General features: G+C 52.8%; 1 protein-coding gene across 3 annotated transcripts; it reads right to left on the bottom strand.

Moving 5' to 3' along the window:
* Positions 1-656: 656 nt before the first annotated feature.
* On the bottom strand, positions 657-14,482 carry FADS1 (fatty acid desaturase 1). 3 transcript variants are annotated; one of them, XM_061166039.1, is made up of 12 exons: positions 14,051-14,482; positions 12,039-12,149; positions 11,300-11,497; positions 10,527-10,628; positions 10,295-10,423; positions 6,945-7,005; positions 5,003-5,079; positions 4,033-4,130; positions 3,762-3,858; positions 3,432-3,511; positions 3,188-3,313; positions 657-2,956 (listed from the first exon to the last, which is right to left on the bottom strand). In XM_061166039.1, exons 1-12 carry the CDS (start codon positions 14,258-14,260, stop codon positions 2,905-2,907), a joined length of 1,341 nt encoding a protein of 446 aa, XP_061022022.1. In that variant the 5' UTR covers positions 14,261-14,482; the 3' UTR covers positions 657-2,904. The 3 variants fall into 3 exon arrangements, with proteins under 3 accessions (XP_061022022.1, XP_061022043.1, XP_061022033.1); XM_061166060.1 differs by lacking the exon at positions 14,051-14,482 and adding an exon at positions 13,891-13,909; XM_061166050.1 differs by lacking the exon at positions 14,051-14,482 and adding an exon at positions 12,836-12,996.
* Between the last annotated feature and the right edge of the window lie 3,128 nt (positions 14,483-17,610).

The raw sequence follows: 17,610 nt of genomic DNA, 5'->3' as shown, positions 1-17,610 counted from the left end.
ACTGAGCACTGAAACCACTTAGGGACACAGGCCGTCTACACTGAGCCCTGAAACCACTTAGGGACACAGGCCGTCTACACTGAGCACTGAAACCACTTAGGTACACAGGCCGTCTACACTGAGCCCTGAAACCACTGAGGGACACAGGCTGTCTACACTGAGCGCTGAAACCACTTAGGGACACAGGCCATCTACACTGAGCACTGAAACCACTTAGGGACACAGGCCGTCTACACTGAGCGCTGAAACCACTTAGGGACACAGGCCGTCTACACTGAGCGCTGAAACCACTTAGGGACACAGGCCGTCTACACTGAGCCCTGAAACCACTTAGTGTATGCAGGCCGTCTACACTGAGCGCTGAAACCACTTAGGGACACAGGCCGTCTACACTGAGCGCTGAAACCTCTTAGTGTACACAGGCAGTCTAGCATTTAAATTTCTGAGCGTCATGGGAAGGGGTTGGCCTTTCTTCCTGCCACAGTTCATCCAAACCTTGGTGTTTTTCAGAAGGACCTGATGATCCGCCCTCTACCCCAAGGGGGCTCATGTTCTAGAAAGTTAGAGCCGTAGAGGTAGATAGTAATTTGAAGCAGAGGTACAGGCAGCCCTATCAACAGTTACAGGAAAGCATCATGCATTATAAGTGAAGAGCCTTTGTTTGATCCAAATTAACTTTTATTTCTCAGTTTGACTTCATCAGCATGTGGTAACAAAATTGGTACACACGAAAAGGATACTGACACAGGGTCTACTTAAAATGCCTATGGCAGAGTGGTAGGAAGATGAAAGTAACAGACAGCCTAGAAGTTGGAGTTTTTAAAAAGTGAGTTCAAATGTTAGTTCTGCCACATCTATGACCAGAGAGGCAACTTATCCTCTCTAATCCTGTTTTCTCCTGTTACGGTGTGGATCCTGTCATTGTCAGATCACTCACGTTATCTTGCAGCTCTGAGCTTTCTGTTACTCGTCTGTCCCTTTGTGGCCATGTGAGACCACACTGGGCCAGACTAAGGAGAGAAGGCCACAGTGGTTGAGGTGCTTTGAGGACCTGGACTTGGCTCAGTAAGACCTATTAGCTTTGCTCAGATTGGGCAGCCTGGGCCCAAAGCCAGATGGCTTGATAGGCTGGGTTTAGCACCTATTCTAGAGTGAAGGAGCCAGTGGAAGTAGACTCTCCAATTCTGCTTATCAATTGTTCTGCCCCAGTGGAAAAGATCTAAAATCTGTAACCTGGTTTCCTGTGTGTGTGTGTGTGTGTTTGTAAAAGTCTAAGTAACAGCAAACCCTGTTGGGTGGGTGGTGCCTCTGACCCCACCCCAACATGCCCTAGGCCCTTCATCGCCCTGATTATCACTCTCATCTCTTTGCCATTCTCTTCCTAAACTAAACGTGACTGCTCCTAGGCCTCTGCTTTTTTCTTCTAGTTTAAGGTTCTCTCTTTGCAGTGTCCAGAATACTCAATATGCTTAGAGAAGATGCTGTTGAACAGGTGAATTGATCTCACCTGAACTGAAAGGCTAAGGGGGTGGGGATGTGAATGCTGATAAACCATGGGGCACAGTCCTGGGGTTCCCTCTCTAGAGATGGGTTAAACTGTTTTCACTCTTTAAAAAAAAAAAAAACGAGATTAAAAAATTGTATTTCAGTGTTAGACTGATACACTTTTAAGAGATTCTCCTAAATTCCTACCTGGTCTCCAGCAGAGAAAGACACTTGAATACAGTTGCCAGAGTAAGGGTTCTAAAGGACAGCCTTGATGGTCAGACTTCTGTTTTTTACCTTCCTATTTTTGATAAGAACTATGAAGTCATTATATTTACCCAATGCCCCTGCTCAAAAGTGATGCTGTAACATAATTTGTTACAGAAAATCTCTCACAGCCCTTATGTTCTTTGACTGAACTCTTGTGTTTTCATCATGCCTGGTGATTCCAGTCTCTCCCCTGGCCTGGTCGCTTGCGCTCACTTGACTGCTATTTTTACTAAATTTGGAATTAGAAGTAGGGGAGTACAGGGAAACCACTGGGAGCCCCCGTTTGTTTCTATGGAGAAGACTGAGTGCTGCACGTGCGCAACTTGCTTATGGAGCAAGTAGATGCCCCATCCTACGAGTGTTCTGTCCCTTGGGTGACAGTTAAGAGGTCAATCAAAAGCTGAAAGGATTTTTAATGGCCAGCGACCCCACTGGCAGCCTCATGTTCCCTTGGTACCCTAGATGGAACATGAGACCAAATGCAGTAGTGTTAGCATCCTTCAGGGCTGGATGCCTCCAATAGCACAGCCCTGGCCTCTGCTCCCCCCACCACCCTGCTTCTCAAAGTGGAAAAACTGCTTCCTGAGGAGTCTGAAGCAGACAAGGGTCATACCTAGCCCTAGAGTGAGCTGAGCTCCCAGGCCCCGCACTATGCCAGGCCTCAGAATTCTAAATCTTGCCCATGCGGTTCAGCTGCTCTGTCTTCCTCCAGCCTGTGAACCTCTTGAGGTTTGCAAGCCAGGGTAGAGAAGGCACCGAGAAGTGGGCCAGTGGGCTGAGCACCTCCCTTTCCTGGGTGAGATTTCAGTGCTAAATCTCTTCCTGATTTCTGGGCTCAGTAGACCTTCCCTATTCTCACACCCTCCCGCCTCCCTCTTAGCTCACCAGCCACCTGCACCTGCCAAACAAAAAAAAGAAAATTCACAGCCCTGTCCCAGAAGCTCCACCCCTCCTTTCAGGGGGCTTGTGTGTTTCCCTCTACCCCTTTGGGTCTTAGATCTATGCCTGGAAAATAAAGGGGAGGGGTTTGAGTGCAAACCTGTTGTCTCCTCAAACCCATCCCCTCTGGATATTAGGATTATAGTGGCATTGCCCTCAAGCCTCCGTCTGCTTTGGCGCCATAACCCTTCTTGCAGAGGGAGGTGACTGTTACTGGTGGAGATAGGCATCTAGCCAAAGCTGCCCGGACTCCTTCAGTGAGCTGCGGGGGCAAGATGAGGGCAGGTGGTAAGGGAAATAGGCTGGAGCAGAGCCCAAAGCCAGACCACCCACCAGAAGTGCAGCAGCAAGGCCCTTCCAGAGGTGATGCAAGGCCCCTTTGCTTGGTGACCCTCCATTCCAGAAGACCCGGGAAGCACTGCTGTGGCTCCCACCCCGCACTCTTTATCACCGACCCTGCCACCTTGCCCTCTTCCCAAGCTCAGATACTCACTGGACAATGTCAGCGAAGGCTGAGAGCAGGGGCTTGGACTGGTACTTTATGCCATGCTTGGCACACAGGGACTGCACCAGAGGGGCCACTTTGTAGTAGTTGTGTCGAGGCATCATGGGGAAAAGACTTCAGGGACAACAGGGGACAGTCAGTGGCTCCAGCTTCTCTGTCCCCACACCACCCCCCTCTTTCTCCCCTACGTGAACCCTCCCCAGATCCCTGCCACCCCGGCTTCCCTACTCACTGGTGCTCAATCTGGAAGTTGAGGTGGCCACTGAACCAGTCATTGAAGGCTGACTTGTGGACGTTGCATGTTGCCTGGAGCTGGAGGGGAAGGTCAGAAGGAGCATGGCTCTGGGTACCAGATGGAAGGGCCAGCCCAGCCTCCTTCAGGCAAAGCTGGCCTGCTTTGGTCACTCCCTTCTCCACGTGGTGGCAGGAGAGAAGTGTTCAGCTAACGAGGCAAGGTTTGGGAACTCCTGTTGTTACCACCACCCACCCCCTTCCCTGGGTCTGTGCCCACCCACCCTTTTAATTGTGTTATGCCCAGGTCTTTCAAGTGACTGTCCCTTACCTGGGTGGAGACCCAGTCCATGTTGCGGTCATGGTCAATGTGCATGGGGATGTGGTTCATCTGTGTCACCCACACAAACCAATTGCTTTCCAGGACCCTGGAGGATAAGGCACCCAGACGAAATCACTACAAGCAGAGCCCAGAGTTCTCATTCTCCCTCAAATAACTGCTCCAGCCCAGCACCTTCCCCAGCCAACACTCCCAGACTAGACTGGTTATTCCCAAACGTCTGCTTCTCTGCGCCAGCCCCTGCTCCCCCATCAAGTACTACCTGACCATGAAGAAAAGCCCCAGGAAGCCTTTCAGTCCCAACAGCGGCATGTAAGTGAGGAAGATGCGGACGTAGAAGGTGATCATCCAGGCCAAGTCCTGCAGCGAGAGGCAAGAGAGCACTGTGACGCCACAACGCACCTGTCCTCTTGCAGCGCTTGTTTCTCTGCATGGAGCAGCCACTCTCCCCGGCCCTGAGAGGAGCGTCGCGGCGGCCTCTCTCAGCCGCCCCCTCCAGTGCCATCTGGCACTGCTGCTCCTTTCCGAGCAGCGCCCCCAGCCCTCCCTGCTGGTTTCCTTCACAGGTGCCAGGTCTCCCTGTCTCCAATCCCCCCAGCCCATCTCTGTCCTTCCTCTGGCTGCCAAATGAATCTTCTAGGACTGCAGCTCAGTCCGGGCCAGTACCCTGATCAAACTGTCAATCAATTTCCCACATCACTCCCCGCCTCTGACACCCAAATTCGCCCATTCATTCCCAGCTTCTCTGCTCAGAGTCTATTGCCACTTCCCCACCTCTACCTGTCCATGGCCAGCTAGAAAAGTGATGTCATGAAGTCCTTTCTGATGCCTCCTATCCAGCCAGGTGCAGTCAGCTCCCTTTTGGAATCCCAGAACCTTCAACCTATACCTCTTCTCTGGTTGTAATCACATCCTGCTTCATCAGACATTTCCTGAGGGTAGGGGCCATCTCTTGTTCCTCTTCCCCCTACCCAGCCTGGCCCCTGCTTTATGCCGAGCACAGTGACCTCAGGAGATACTCGCTGAATGAAATAGGGCGTCAGAAGTCAGGTTGCCTGCTGAGCCCAAATCATCTCATCTAGAGATATGGGAGGTCTCTACCTGGTTCTGCTATTTTGCTCTAAATTAGGCCTGGAGTAAACCCCAGGGGCATTTTCCCTGGGGAACCCCATTCCCAGCCCTTAGGGTACTGGAGACAAAGGATGTGGGATCTGGGGGCCATGGATACTTACCACCCACTTCTTCCTCTTGATAACGAAGTAGAAAATATACCACTGGAAGTAGACAGGCAGCAAGGCTGGGGGCCCAACTGGGGAGGAAATGGAGACATGGGTGGGAGTGTGAGCCGCAGAAGGGTCGCCAAGGATCAGCTGTTACGGGACAGATGGCCTCCAGCACAGGGCTGCCTCTCTGCCACCTCCTGTCGCCCCTCCAGCCGCCCCCCTCAATCCATTGGGACCAACCAGGCACTGAAAGTGGGCATGAATGCCAGCCTGAAGAAAGGAGAATCTCCCATGGATGCTGAGAGGGTGAGCAGTAGGGCGTGGCATTCTCTTCCGTGGAAGAGGACAGCTGGGGAAACAATTTGGCGTGGAAGCTGCCCTCCACCCGTGCCTTGAAGAAGGCGCTGCTCATCCTCCCCGAGCTGAGCTGCCGTGTCTTCAGCCCTGCCTCTGCTGGGGGCCCTCTCCTGGCCCTATGCCCGTCCTTGCAGCCATCAGCCCCCTGCTCCTGGCTGCTCCACCACGCGGGTGAAAGGACAGGAGCTGGAAAGTGTGTGTGTTGAGTGGGGGGACCCTGCTGATCCTCCACAGGCTGAAAGCTCACTTCCCTGCACTAGGGAAATGAGCTGGTGCCACCCAACCTGAAGCAGCCTGGAGGTTGACTATGGAAAGGGGCGCAAGAGCATCTCTTAGTACTGGGAGCTGAAGAAGGGGCTCCCGTCCACTGTGCTAGTCGGTTTCCTTCTGTGTCCCTTCTCTGCAGGGCCCTGATGTTACCTATAACCCAGCGTCACGACACTCACCCATGGCTCTTCTAGCCTGCTGTGCCATGGAGTCTAGCCTTCTTCCAATGTTTCTGTCCCACCCTTCTATCCTATCCCCATTTCTCCACAGGGATGGAGTTAAGATAAATTCCTTGAACTAAAATGAGATCAATGGAATCATCCCCACCTTGGGGGAACGGCTGAACAGCCGTTTAAAATTCTTTAGGCATTATGGAAGGGCTTCCCTCGGAGGTCAGTTGGTAAAGAATCTGCCTGCAAAGCAGGAGACCTGGGTTCGATTCCTGGGTTAGGAAGATCCCCTGGAGAAGGAAATGGCAACCCACTCCAGTATTCTTGCCTGGAGAATCCCATGGACAGAGAAGCCTGGCAGGCTACTGTCCATGGGGTCCCAAGAGTCGTACATGACTTAGCAACTAAACCATCACCACAGGCATTATGGAGCAGATCTTTAACGCAGCAGAAGTCTTCAGAAAGAGCTTAACAACTTCCCTGGTGGTCCAGTGGTTAGGAATCCACCTTGTAATGCAGGGGTCTTGGGTTTGCCCCCTGGGCAGGGAACTAAGATCCCACATGCCATGGCGTAACTAAGCCCGCACTCCTCAACTACTGAGGCCGGTGCTCTCCAGGGTCTGCGATTCGAAGCGAAGTTCCCTCATGCAGCAGCTAAGACCCAACACAGCCAAATAAATGAGTATTTTTAAAAAAGGAAGAAAGAGCTTAAGACAACCATAGAAACATTGTCTCTTCCGCTCCCTCTTGCGGTCCAATCCTCCCACTGCTAGCCTAGCTACCTTTTGACCCCCCGGGGAGTTGGGCTGTGCTCCACCTTGACCCTGGTGCGTGCTTGACAAATCAAAGTGAAGTTTCACAGGTTTAATCAGGATTGCTCCCCAGCACTCAGTTCCCTTGTGGAAGCCAGGGTGGCCTGGAGGAACTAGTTTGATCCCAACACCAGTGACCTTTGACCAAACATTAGCCTAACTGTTGACTTTGCCCCTTAGAAGGTAGACTGCTCCCTTGCAGGGAGTAACCTGGTCCATGAGGAGAACTTCCTCCAGCCTTTACTTCAGACACTGTCATCCCAGGAGGCTTACTCCCTACTCACACCGCAGTTGGCAGCCCCTGCCAAGGCAGCGGCCCCCCTGGTGCTGGAGGAGGATACTCACTCAGGAAAAAGTATTTGTGCTGGTGGTTGTAGGGCATGTACTTTTTCTTCTGTTTCCCCAGCTGGGAAGGAAAGGCAAACACTCGTCAGCACCCACGGGCTGGTCGCCCATCCCCCGCCCCCCATGACCCTGGCTCTTCCCCAATCAGGAGCAGAAGCCTACTGCAGGGCCGTCAGCTTGCTGGCGCCATAGAAGGCCCCCATGGGTCCAGCCTGACCTCCAGCTCCTGGCACATGAAGCCCAAGCTGCTGGGCTTGCTAAGCTCACCACACGCTGGACACGGCTCGGTGGCTCACACCCGCACAAGGCGTGAGCACAGCAGAGCCTGGGGGTCCTCAGAGCTCCCCATGTTCATCCAGACACACCCTTGTCAGGTTTCCAGGGGCCCCCACCTCCCCTTCCTGTCTCCATCTGGTACTCTTGACACCAGCGTCTCCACAGACAACCATCTTCACCCCATACGGGCCAGCAGTCTCTCTATATCCAAGCCCCTGACCTTCTCCAAAATTGTTCGGTTTCTTCAGATGTCAACATGAGCTTTATAAAACCCCTTGAAAGCTAAGCAATGTATGCCAAATATTTGTAGGAAGAATACTAAGAAGAGCTTGGCAATCTGAAAGTCCTGGCAAGCCAGCAGGTGGTAAGGCGAGCTGCTGCCAGTTCAGCCAGGGTCCCCTAACGAGAGCGCTCAAAACCATGACAGTGCAGCTCTGCACTCTCCTTCAACACTCCCTCTGCCCCACGCGCCCTCCTTGGTTCTGGTGACCAGACGGCCAGAGGGTACAGGAGGAGCTCCACCCCAGAGCAGGATACCCCAGAGCTCCTCCTTCCTTCAGAAGTCCATTTGCTGTTTCGACAGAACATTTACTGAGACTGTGCCAGGCACTTTGGCTAAATGCAGCATTCTTCCTACGTTAACTGATTCATTCAACAAGTATTTATTAAGTGTCTATGTGCCTGGCACTGTTCTAGGTGTGAGGATACAGTGATGAGCAACACAAAATTCCTACCCTCGTGGAGCTTATAATCTTAGGAGAGGAAGCTGGTAATGACCTTATAGGCAGAGTTGAAGATAATTACAGATTAAAAACAGTAAAATATGACTGAAAGGGAGGAAGGCAGTGTCTTGGGTAGGATAGTCAGATACGGCCTCCTTGGGGCCCTGAAATCAGAATGGAGACCTGAATGAGAAGGAGCCAGCAGTGCTGACACTGGGAGGAAAAGCATTTAAAGCAGAGGAAACAAAGGTTTGGGATGTTCAAGGGACAGAGGAAGGCCAGTGCGGCTGGGAATATAAAAGGGAGAATAGTCAATAAAGCCAGAAAACTAGGGATGGGCAAATCACGCTGGCCCTGGGAAGGCTACAGGAAGGAGTTTGAATTTTATTCCAAAAGTGATGGGAAGCCCTGTTGGCTTTCAGCAGGTGGCAGGATCTGCTTTGCGCTTTAAAGGCTCACTCTGGCTAGTGGTGGGGAGAATGAACCGCAGGGGGCAGGTAAAGTTGAAGGGAGACCAGCAAGGCGACTGGACCAGTATTCCAGATCTGAGATGGACCAGACCCAGGGATGGAAGGCAGGGGAGATGGAGAAGTCTATGGACTGGGAATATGTTTTGAAGGCAGCATCCCATCCCAAGCAACATTAACTAAGAGGAAGAAGCCAGAAGAGAAGCATCTGCCATGTTTGGTGGAGTAGGGGTGTAGAACTCTGGCCTTTTTGTTTGGGGACTGTTACGGAAGGGAGCTCTGTGAGCTGGCTGCCTCCTTGAATGGCAATCAAGACTGATGGCCATCACAGTGCTGATAACTGCCCCACTGTGTTTCAGCTCTTGAAGGCCAGTAAAGTTATCTTTAGCATGAAGAGTTCCCTACACTTCCCTTGTTTTCCAGGGGAGCTGGGAGGCACTGGGACAGATGCTCCTGGGTCAGCCCAGGGATCAGTCCTCAGTCTGGACCCTCTGAGGCTGAACCAAGAGCCAAGCAGTCTGTAACCCATGCATTTCCTAACAGACAGCCTATCCTCAGCCTTGTAACTAAACAAACAAAAAAACCCAAGAAACAAAAAACCCCCAAAACTCCAGAGAGTTATTTTGGTCCCAGAACATTCTCTATTTTTAGTGTCTACAGAAAGGAATTTCCTAAAAACCCGAGTACCAAGAAACAACAGAGGGGAAAAAAAGAAGCACCAGAGGCAGTGGTGTGAGAAGGTTCCCTTCCACTTAAGACTCTCGCCCTTTTTTAAAAAAAATCTTTATAGTGACAACAGAAGTGCTACCAGGAGCCTCATGCTCTGCCCAGTAAACAACCCACACTGCTCTCTAAGGAGCCATGCGAGCCAGAGGAGGCCAGGGCCCGTGTGTCATTGGCACAGTGCTGGGCATATAGCAAACCAAGTAAGTCTTTTCAGGAAGTGGGAAAATTAGAACCTTGTGGTCAGAGGAAATACAAGCCTCAAGCTAGGGGTTCCTGGTGCTAGGATGGCCAGTGCTGCCAGAACCTTCCCACAGAGTTCTTCTCATGGCCAGAGAGGAAGGAGGGCCAGGCTGTCTTAAATTCAGGCCTGGAGCTGAAATGTTTTTAACAACCGTTTAATTCTGGGTGTGCTGAAATGTCATAGCGTGTCATGGAGTGGGGGAGGGGGACCTGGCAAAACTCTGACTACTGCCCAGAGCCTTGGGACAAAGGGTTTTAAATCAACTTTTCAAAGAACTCCACTGGCCACTCACAGCCTTCGGTCGCCTTGCACTCATTACAGGCCCACAAGGTCTCCTACCCACTCTCAGGAATTCATCCAGTAGCGGCTGCAATGTAATTGTTGCTCAGAGCCTCAGATGGCAACTCAAACCCAGTGCTGACCACCCTGAAAGTCAGATTAGAATCAGGTGGGTGGAAGAATTACCCAGTGGATGAATATTCTAGGCAATGGGCGACAGAGGAGTAATCCAGTCTAGCTGTTGTGGGGGAGACGATGACACAGTAGGATGTGAGTGTGATGATTACAAAGTGCAGGGGGCTGACTGCCTGGGGTGGGGGTGTCTACAAAGCACCATCCATCGCCTTCCTTCAAGGCTGAGTGGCGTCTGCACAGCAATCTGGTCATCCTTTGAGTCCTTAGCAGCATATGGTACCTTTCTGCAATAGCTATTTGCTGACTTGAACTCACAACGAAGGACTTAGGCTGTCCTGGCAGCCTGTTTATTCCCTATGGCCTCCCACGACTTCCAAACAGTCGCCTGGCCAGCCCAGCCCGCAATCTTACCCACACAGACCAGCACTGTGAGCACTTGCCCGCAAGCCCACTGTGCTGGCTGGTTTCTGTGCTCCAAGACCATCACTGATAACCTCTGCTCACCTCCACAGAGAGGACCTTCCCCAGGGCAAAGAAGAAGGGGTGCATGTTGATGTCGGGGTCTTTGCGGAAGCAGTTGGGCTTGGCATGGTGCTGGAAGTGCATGTGGTTCCACCAGCTCGCAGGGGCCCCCTACAGAAAAGTGGGGTGTGAATATGAAAGCCTCGTGTCCCCTCTCCCCCGGGCAGCCCATCATCGACTTGAGTTTCAGAGAGTTCCTCCCCATCCCACTGACCTTCAGGTGACCGATCACAAAATGATGTATCAGGTGGTTCCACTTAGAGGTGCCGAAGACGGACAGGTGTCCAAAGTCATGCTGCAGCCAGCCAGCCTGGACCTGAGCGAGAAGGGTTAGTGCTGAGAGCAGCCCAGCGTCCATCTGAACTGACTTGGCCTCTCCCCCTTCCCTCATCCACCTGGCCTGTGCTGGCCAAACTGAGTACATCCGGAAAGGAGTCAGGAAGTCTGGGTCCTGCCTCTGCCACCGACTCACAAGAGAGCTGGGGCCAGTCACTATCCCTTCTCTGTTCTTCGGAGTCTCCAGCTCTGGGCCTCTGTGACTTCTGATGGACTAAACATCCAGAAGTACAGAGCAGGATGGAGTGACAAACTCAGGCAAGCAGGAGGATTAATGAACAAGTGGGTTCTGACAGCCAGGTGTTGGGGCAGTGTTGTGGCGGGGGGCGGGGGAAGCCAAGCTTTACCAAGAAACCAGAATCTTGGTTCTTGGCATGCCTGGACCATGACAGAATCTGAACATGAAGTTTCTGAGGAGACACGCCACAAGAAGAAGGGAACCCTGGGAGGAGCAGCTAGAGAGGCAGCGGGAGAAACAGAAGGTGCCTGTGTGGTGAGGATGAGCAGAGAGAAGCCACAGACAACAGAACATGGGTTCTCTTTCTGCACCAGCTCTCCTGCTGTGTCTTCAGTGGCCTCCTAAGGGGTACAAAGAGCTTACCCTACGGATGCTGGGTGAGGCTGTGCTCTCAAGAAGCCCAGGGCTCTCACCTGAACTATACTGAGCAGCAAGGAACACAGGAGGAAGGGCACGAAGGACGTCCCAAAGAGCCAGAGAGTGAGCCAGGCGGCGACGTCCAGCAGCAGGATGTGCAGCAGGCACAGCAGGAAGAAGACACGGTTGGCCTTCATGAGCCCCATCCGCTCCACCGTGGCCCGCAGCTCCCGGAACTCATGAGTCAGCTCTTTCTGTATTAGAGTGGAGGTGGAAAGGCTGTTATTCTCCCCAGTGCAACCCAGCACTGCAGCCAAGATCCCTCTTAAGCTCAAGGCACTCCCACTGTGATAACCTAGGAAGCCCACAGTCATAGGTAAAGGTACCACAATGCCAAGGATAACAAGAGGTGCTGTGGGATCAGATCTAAGACCATGTGGTCTTTGGAGTTAAACAGAATCGTTCTGCCCCTGCTCTGCCACTTACTGACAGCGTAATCCTTGGTCATGTTGCTTAACCTCTCTGACCCTCAGTTTTCTCATCTGGAACTGTGGATTATATGATGTTATGCTTGGCACAGAATTAAGTGCTCAGTCGATTGGTCTCAGGTTGAGGATGCTGATGGTAGTGGTGGTGGCCTTGTGAGAACCACAGCTTCCAGAGGCCCTGAAACCCAACAATTATGAGGGGGAAGCAAGGGTCTCAAGATTTGCAAGAACTACTGACTGTGGTCACCTGTGAGCATATGGAAGCCTGCCTTCTACCCCCTGCCCCTCCATCACCACAGGGTCTCACATTCTTAGTGGGCTCAAAGCTGGGCTGCTCCGGAGACAGCTCTCCAATCAGGAGGGAGTTCATATACTTCCTCACAAGGCCCTTGTTGATGTGGAACGCCACAAAGGGATCCTGCAAGGATGGGAAGACAGAACAGTGAGGAAGTCAGCCCTGCCCCCTGGACTTGTGGAGGGCTCACACCAAAGGCCATCCTCCTGATGCTGCAAGGACATTGCACCCAAGTTCAAATGGAGACCACTGCCCTCCAGGCAGCCTCCCTTTGAAGCTGCTCAGACTAGTCCCTGGTGTCCACCACTCAAGGTCACCCACAGCATCTGTGTTCTAGTAAGAAGGGTACCACACCAATGAACAGGAAGCACGGGGAGGGGGACCACAGAAAGCCGCGCCTGTGCTGGCCTTTCCTCTGAGTGTCTCATGAAATCTGAGGAAGGAGACTCCTTGTGTCCACTAGGGGACGTGTGCATTTCTCCCCCTTTGCTCCATAGTTGTTCCGGTGGGCCTTCCATATTTCTCCTCCCACTCCGAACACCCCACGCCCTGGCGCACCAATTCTGTTTCTCCAAGGTGGGGTCCTTAGTGACTAAATTGATGAGATTAACGTCCCGAAGGTCAGACAGCCCCCAGGCCCTAAGGCAAAGCCACTAGCGAGGAGGGACCCGGGGCGGAGCCGGCGGCCAGTGGCACCACACGTCCGGACCAATCGCGCTCCCCGCTGCGGCCGGCCCCGGCAGCCAAATCACACTGCAAGAAGCCCCAGGGTTTGGGCCTGCTCAGTCTACACATGCGCCAATCCACACCTTCTTCGCCTTCGGCCACAGCCTGCGCGCCCCAGTGGTCTCTCCGGAGACGAGCACAGCCTCCCAGGCTTGCCGCGTCCGAGGGAGGGGCTGGTCCTCACACGGTTGGGCTCCACCGCGATATCACAAGAACCCTAGTGGCCCGAGGGGCGCTCTGAGATAGCAGAGAAAGCTGGGAACAGTAGAAGGGGTAGCGGCGCCAGGCGAAGGATATAGGGTGAGAGGACACAGCGAAGCGAAAGCTCCAACCTCTGGGTCCCAAGGAGTACCCCACCCCAACCACACCCCCCCCACCCCCCCCCCCAGCTCTGGAACTCAGAAGGGAGGTGCTAGCAGGTTGTCTAGAGAGGGAAGCAGCAGAATCGGGGCTGGGGAGCGCGCTGGCCCGAGGGAGGGATGCAACCAGCACCAGGCTTAGAGCCCAGGAATGCAAACAGCTGTCCGCTATGGTGAATAGCTGGAGACCCTGCTGGACTGAGGCTGAGTGACCTCCCCCACAGGATTCCAGGACTGCTCTCGGGTGGGTCCTAGCTAAGTGTATGCTGGTGCAGGCTCCCCACCTTCCGCACGATGGCCCCATTCCTCCCTGGGCACAAGCAGGCGCTAGGCGTCTCTGGCCAGTGCTGCCCCATCCCTGTGGATCTCGTCTTCACCCTGTGCAGGGGTTCCCAAGACAGTGGCTCTCCCCCAACTCAGTTCTTCGTCCTGCCTGCACTCACCAGCCTAGCCAGGCACGCTTGGTCCAGACGCCGCTGCGCTTCCCTCCCAGCCACCCAGACAGGTCAAGAATCCCTCTCCCCGCCACTGACCCCTCCTCCCTCGGCCTCGGCAGGTCCGCCGTCGGGGAGCCCCGCACCCCGAAGCTTCCTCTCCCTCCTAGCCCTGCTCCCCGGCCTGCCCACGCTTCGAGACCGCAGATTCCCGGCCACAAACAGAGCCCCCAGAGCGGTGGCGCGGCCCTTTGTCTGTGCGTGCACATTGCCGGCCTCCGTCCCTACTCCCCAGACTCCATTTCTTCACCGCCTCTCCTGCCCTTGCCCGATCTGGCAGCACACCCAGTCACCCAGCAACAGGTACGCTCCTGCGCCTCCCGGCTTTCCCCAGAACTAGAGGGTGTTCAGCCACGACTGCCAAACTTCCTGTCTCGCGCGCTGAGCCTCCAGCTCTAGCCGTCCGGTCCCGCCTCCTCCGGTGCCCCCGTCTGGCAGCTCTCACCGTGGCATCCTGCCCCGCGTAGTGGCTGATGACCCGGGAGCCCCCGGGATGCCGGCGGACGAATTCGCTGATGTTGTACACCTTTCGGTCAATCACGAGCCACCGCTCTTTTTCACGCCCAGAGCGCTGCGCCACTTCGTCCCAGGTGAAGTAGCGCGGGGTCTGCCCCTGGGCGGGGGTCTGCCCCTGGGCCGGAGTCTCGGGAGCCATCGGGGCCGGACGACAACGCGCGCCGGCTGGGTGGCTGCAGTCAGGAGCACGCACAGGACCCGAGGGGTAGCGCGCGCCGGCCTCGCAGGCTCTGGTAGCGGGTCCGCTGGTGCGCGTCCCGATCCCCGCAGCTCGCGCAACGGGTTTTCATCCACGGAGGGGAGTCGGCGCCGAGCCCTGCTGCTCGCGCTCCTATTCGTCGAGCTGCGTGGCGCGGGAGCGAGTCCCCGCCTCCCCGCCGGCCCTGCTCTGGCGGGCGCTTGGGGAGGGTCGTGGCAGGCCGGCCGGGCCCCGGATCGCGCGCCCCCTTGCGGGCTCCTTGCCCGGGTCGCCGCCGGATCCCACTTTTCGACTCGAGCCTTTTAGGCTCGAGCTCACAGGGGGCGCCGCGAACTGGATAACGGTTCCTGTGAAGACTCCTGGGTGCGGGGCCCGGCTCGGGGAGGAGGGCGCCGAGTGCGCGGGTGCCCTGGGCTTCTAGGGTAGGGTGGGCTCGGCCGGGGTGGAGGGCAGTGGGCAGAGGCCGAGCGGGCGAGTGGGTGGGTGAAGGGCGGGCCTCGCTGCCAAGGAGGCCTGCCATGCCTACAGGGTTGAAGGCTGGGGGGTTTGGCGAGGGGGTGTGGAGGGGGCTGTCCCAGGGGCCTTGTCTTTGGAGTGGGGGCATCCTCGCTTGTTCCAGACCGTGACCTGACCTGATGAATTCTCCCGCCTTCTCCCCACGTAGCTCCACCGGTTGAGTGACTGGAACGAAAGAGTCAGAACCCTTGGCAGTTATCTTGTAAAGGCATAATTATGGGGTGTTGGCTCGGGAGGTGGGTGGGAATGGTTAATGCTTTACTGTGCTCAGTATAACATTAAAAATGCCCTACAAATATTGTAACCCTGTTTGCCTTTTTTGCTTGTTGTTTTTATTTTTGTTCTTTTTTTTAAATTTAATTCTCCCAATTAATTGCCATCCTTAAATAAAAAGAAGTGGCCCAGCATCTTGGAGTCTCTGGGAGGCCCTGAGTGAACAGTCTGGACCTTCCTTTTGAGGCATCGCTCCTCCATCCTGGAGGCACCTGGGAGCTGCAGGAGACCTTTAGGTAGCTTAGGGGCTTGGAGCTCTGAGCTTTCCGAAAAGGTGAAAAAGAACACAGGTTTCCGGGTTGGGAGGGGGGGCAGTCAGAAGATGTTAGAGTTATGAAGAAGCTCACTCAGTTCAGTGTTAAATTTTCTTTATTCAGAAAGCACTTTACAAAGCACGTACTATGTGCCAGGCACTGTTAGTACGCTGTGAACATTACATTCATTTAATTCTCTTTAACAATGCTTTGAGGTAGGAACCTCACCTACAGATGGGGCAAATGGAGCCCCTGGGAGGTGAAGTATTTTATCACACAGTTAAGTGGAAGGACTGAGCTGAGAACCCGCCTGTACTCTGAACCCCCGGGCTCTGCTGTCTCTCCTTTGATTATACTAGTGGGATTCGATTCTGCAGCCCAGAGAAAGGAGACTGTATTCCATGCACTTGAAGTAGGGTCTTTGCCCGTAGGAGTCAGGAGACTAGGAGAAATACAGCTAGATTTCTGGTAGGAAAGAACCTTCATGCATTCAACCCAAATCCCTCATTTCTTGAGATAAAAATGGAGGTTCAGAATGGAGAAAGGACTTCTGAGGGGAAGCTCAGGTGTCCTGGCTTCCAGGTAAGATGCCAGGCCGCTGTACCTTGCTCAGGGATGATGGCCCATGAAGCTCCCCCTTAGCACAGCCAATTTTCCATTTAAAAAAGAACATACCCAACAACTTAGCTGTGTAATACAGGAAGTGGGGGGCAAGGGGCTTGTGGAGGATGAACTCATGGGATTTCTTTAATGCAGTTGTCTTCTTACCCCTTACAGACCAGTATAGCAAACCTACTATTTAACAGATAAGACTGAGATCCAAAGAGCAGGAGCCACACACTGAAGTAATGAGAATTTAAAAAAAAAAAAAAAGGGGGACCTAATTAAACTGAAAAGCTTTTGCACAACAAAGGAAACCATAAGTAAGATAACCCTCAGAATGGGGGTTATGCAAATGAAGTGACAAAGGATTAATCTCCAAAATATACAAACAGCTCAATGCAATTTAACATCAGAAAAAACAATCAAAAACTGGGTGGAAGACCTCAACAGACATTTCTCCAAAGAAGACATACAGATGACTAACAAACATGTAAAAAGATGCTCAATATCACTAATTAACAGAGAAAGGCAAATCAAAACTACCATGAGATATCACCATACCTGGGTTAAATGGTCATCATCACAAAGTCTACAAACAGTAAATGCTGGAGAGGGTATGGAGAAAAAGGAACACTCTTGCACTGTTGGTGGGAATATAAATTGATACAGTCACTGTGGAGAACAGTATGGAGTTTCCTTAAGAAACGAAAAATAGAACTACCATGTGACCCAGCAATCCCACTGCATTTATGAGCATTTCCTTAGGATAAGTTCTACATGTGTAATTAGTGCACTAAATGATAAAAACATTTTTAGACTCCTGTTAAGTGTTGCCACGTCACTTCTCTGCAAAGTTTGTTTATTGAGCACATATTTTGGGTGATTTAGTTTCACTGCAGCCGCCAACACCAGAACAAGACAGGAATGCAGATCTACCTGGCCAAGTGTCTCCCCCCAGCACTGTGAGCTCTAAACATTCAGGAATGAAGCACAACCACTTGGGATCTAACCAGTCCCCCACATTCTATCCAAATAATTATAATATCAACTTGCAAACACATTCTATTCTAAATGCATTTCAGGCTTAAAAAGGGCTCCATCAAGTTCCACCAAGACGTAGCAAGGAAGGGAGGCAGTGTGATAGGATAGAAAGAGCAAGAATTCGCATCTGAGAGACCTGGGACCTAGTCCGCCACTCCACTCGCTGCCGTGTAATGTCATGTTAGAAGTCATGTCAGCCTCTCTGGTTACAGGTTCCATATCTAAATTAAAGAGGCCAGATTCCTTCCAGTACTAGTAATCCATATGTTTTTTGATGAAAGTGTTACTTAAGATTCCATATCTCTGGTCGGTATTCACTTACAGACAAGGCGTTTGATAACCATTCCTTTCTTGGATAGATTACGCAGCAGTTGCCTGTCACTGAAGGCAAATTTGACACTCCTATTAAGTTTCTGCCATTTTTATTATTGAAAATTACTGAATTTTTAAAACAATTATGAACTTTTACTGCAAATCAGCAAATTGTTATCTAGTGTACTTGGTTCCAGCAGTTTGGCCAGAGTGATGGTATTAAGGTCTCCTATTTTGCAGGTAGATTCTTTACCGTCTGAGCCACCAGGGAAGCCAAGAGAATACAGTCCT

Source organism: Dama dama, chromosome 2, assembly GCF_033118175.1.
Source record: "Dama dama isolate Ldn47 chromosome 2, ASM3311817v1, whole genome shotgun sequence".
Lineage (NCBI taxonomy): Eukaryota > Metazoa > Chordata > Mammalia > Artiodactyla > Cervidae > Dama > Dama dama.
This window is presented reverse-complemented; position numbering and strand designations above follow the sequence as displayed.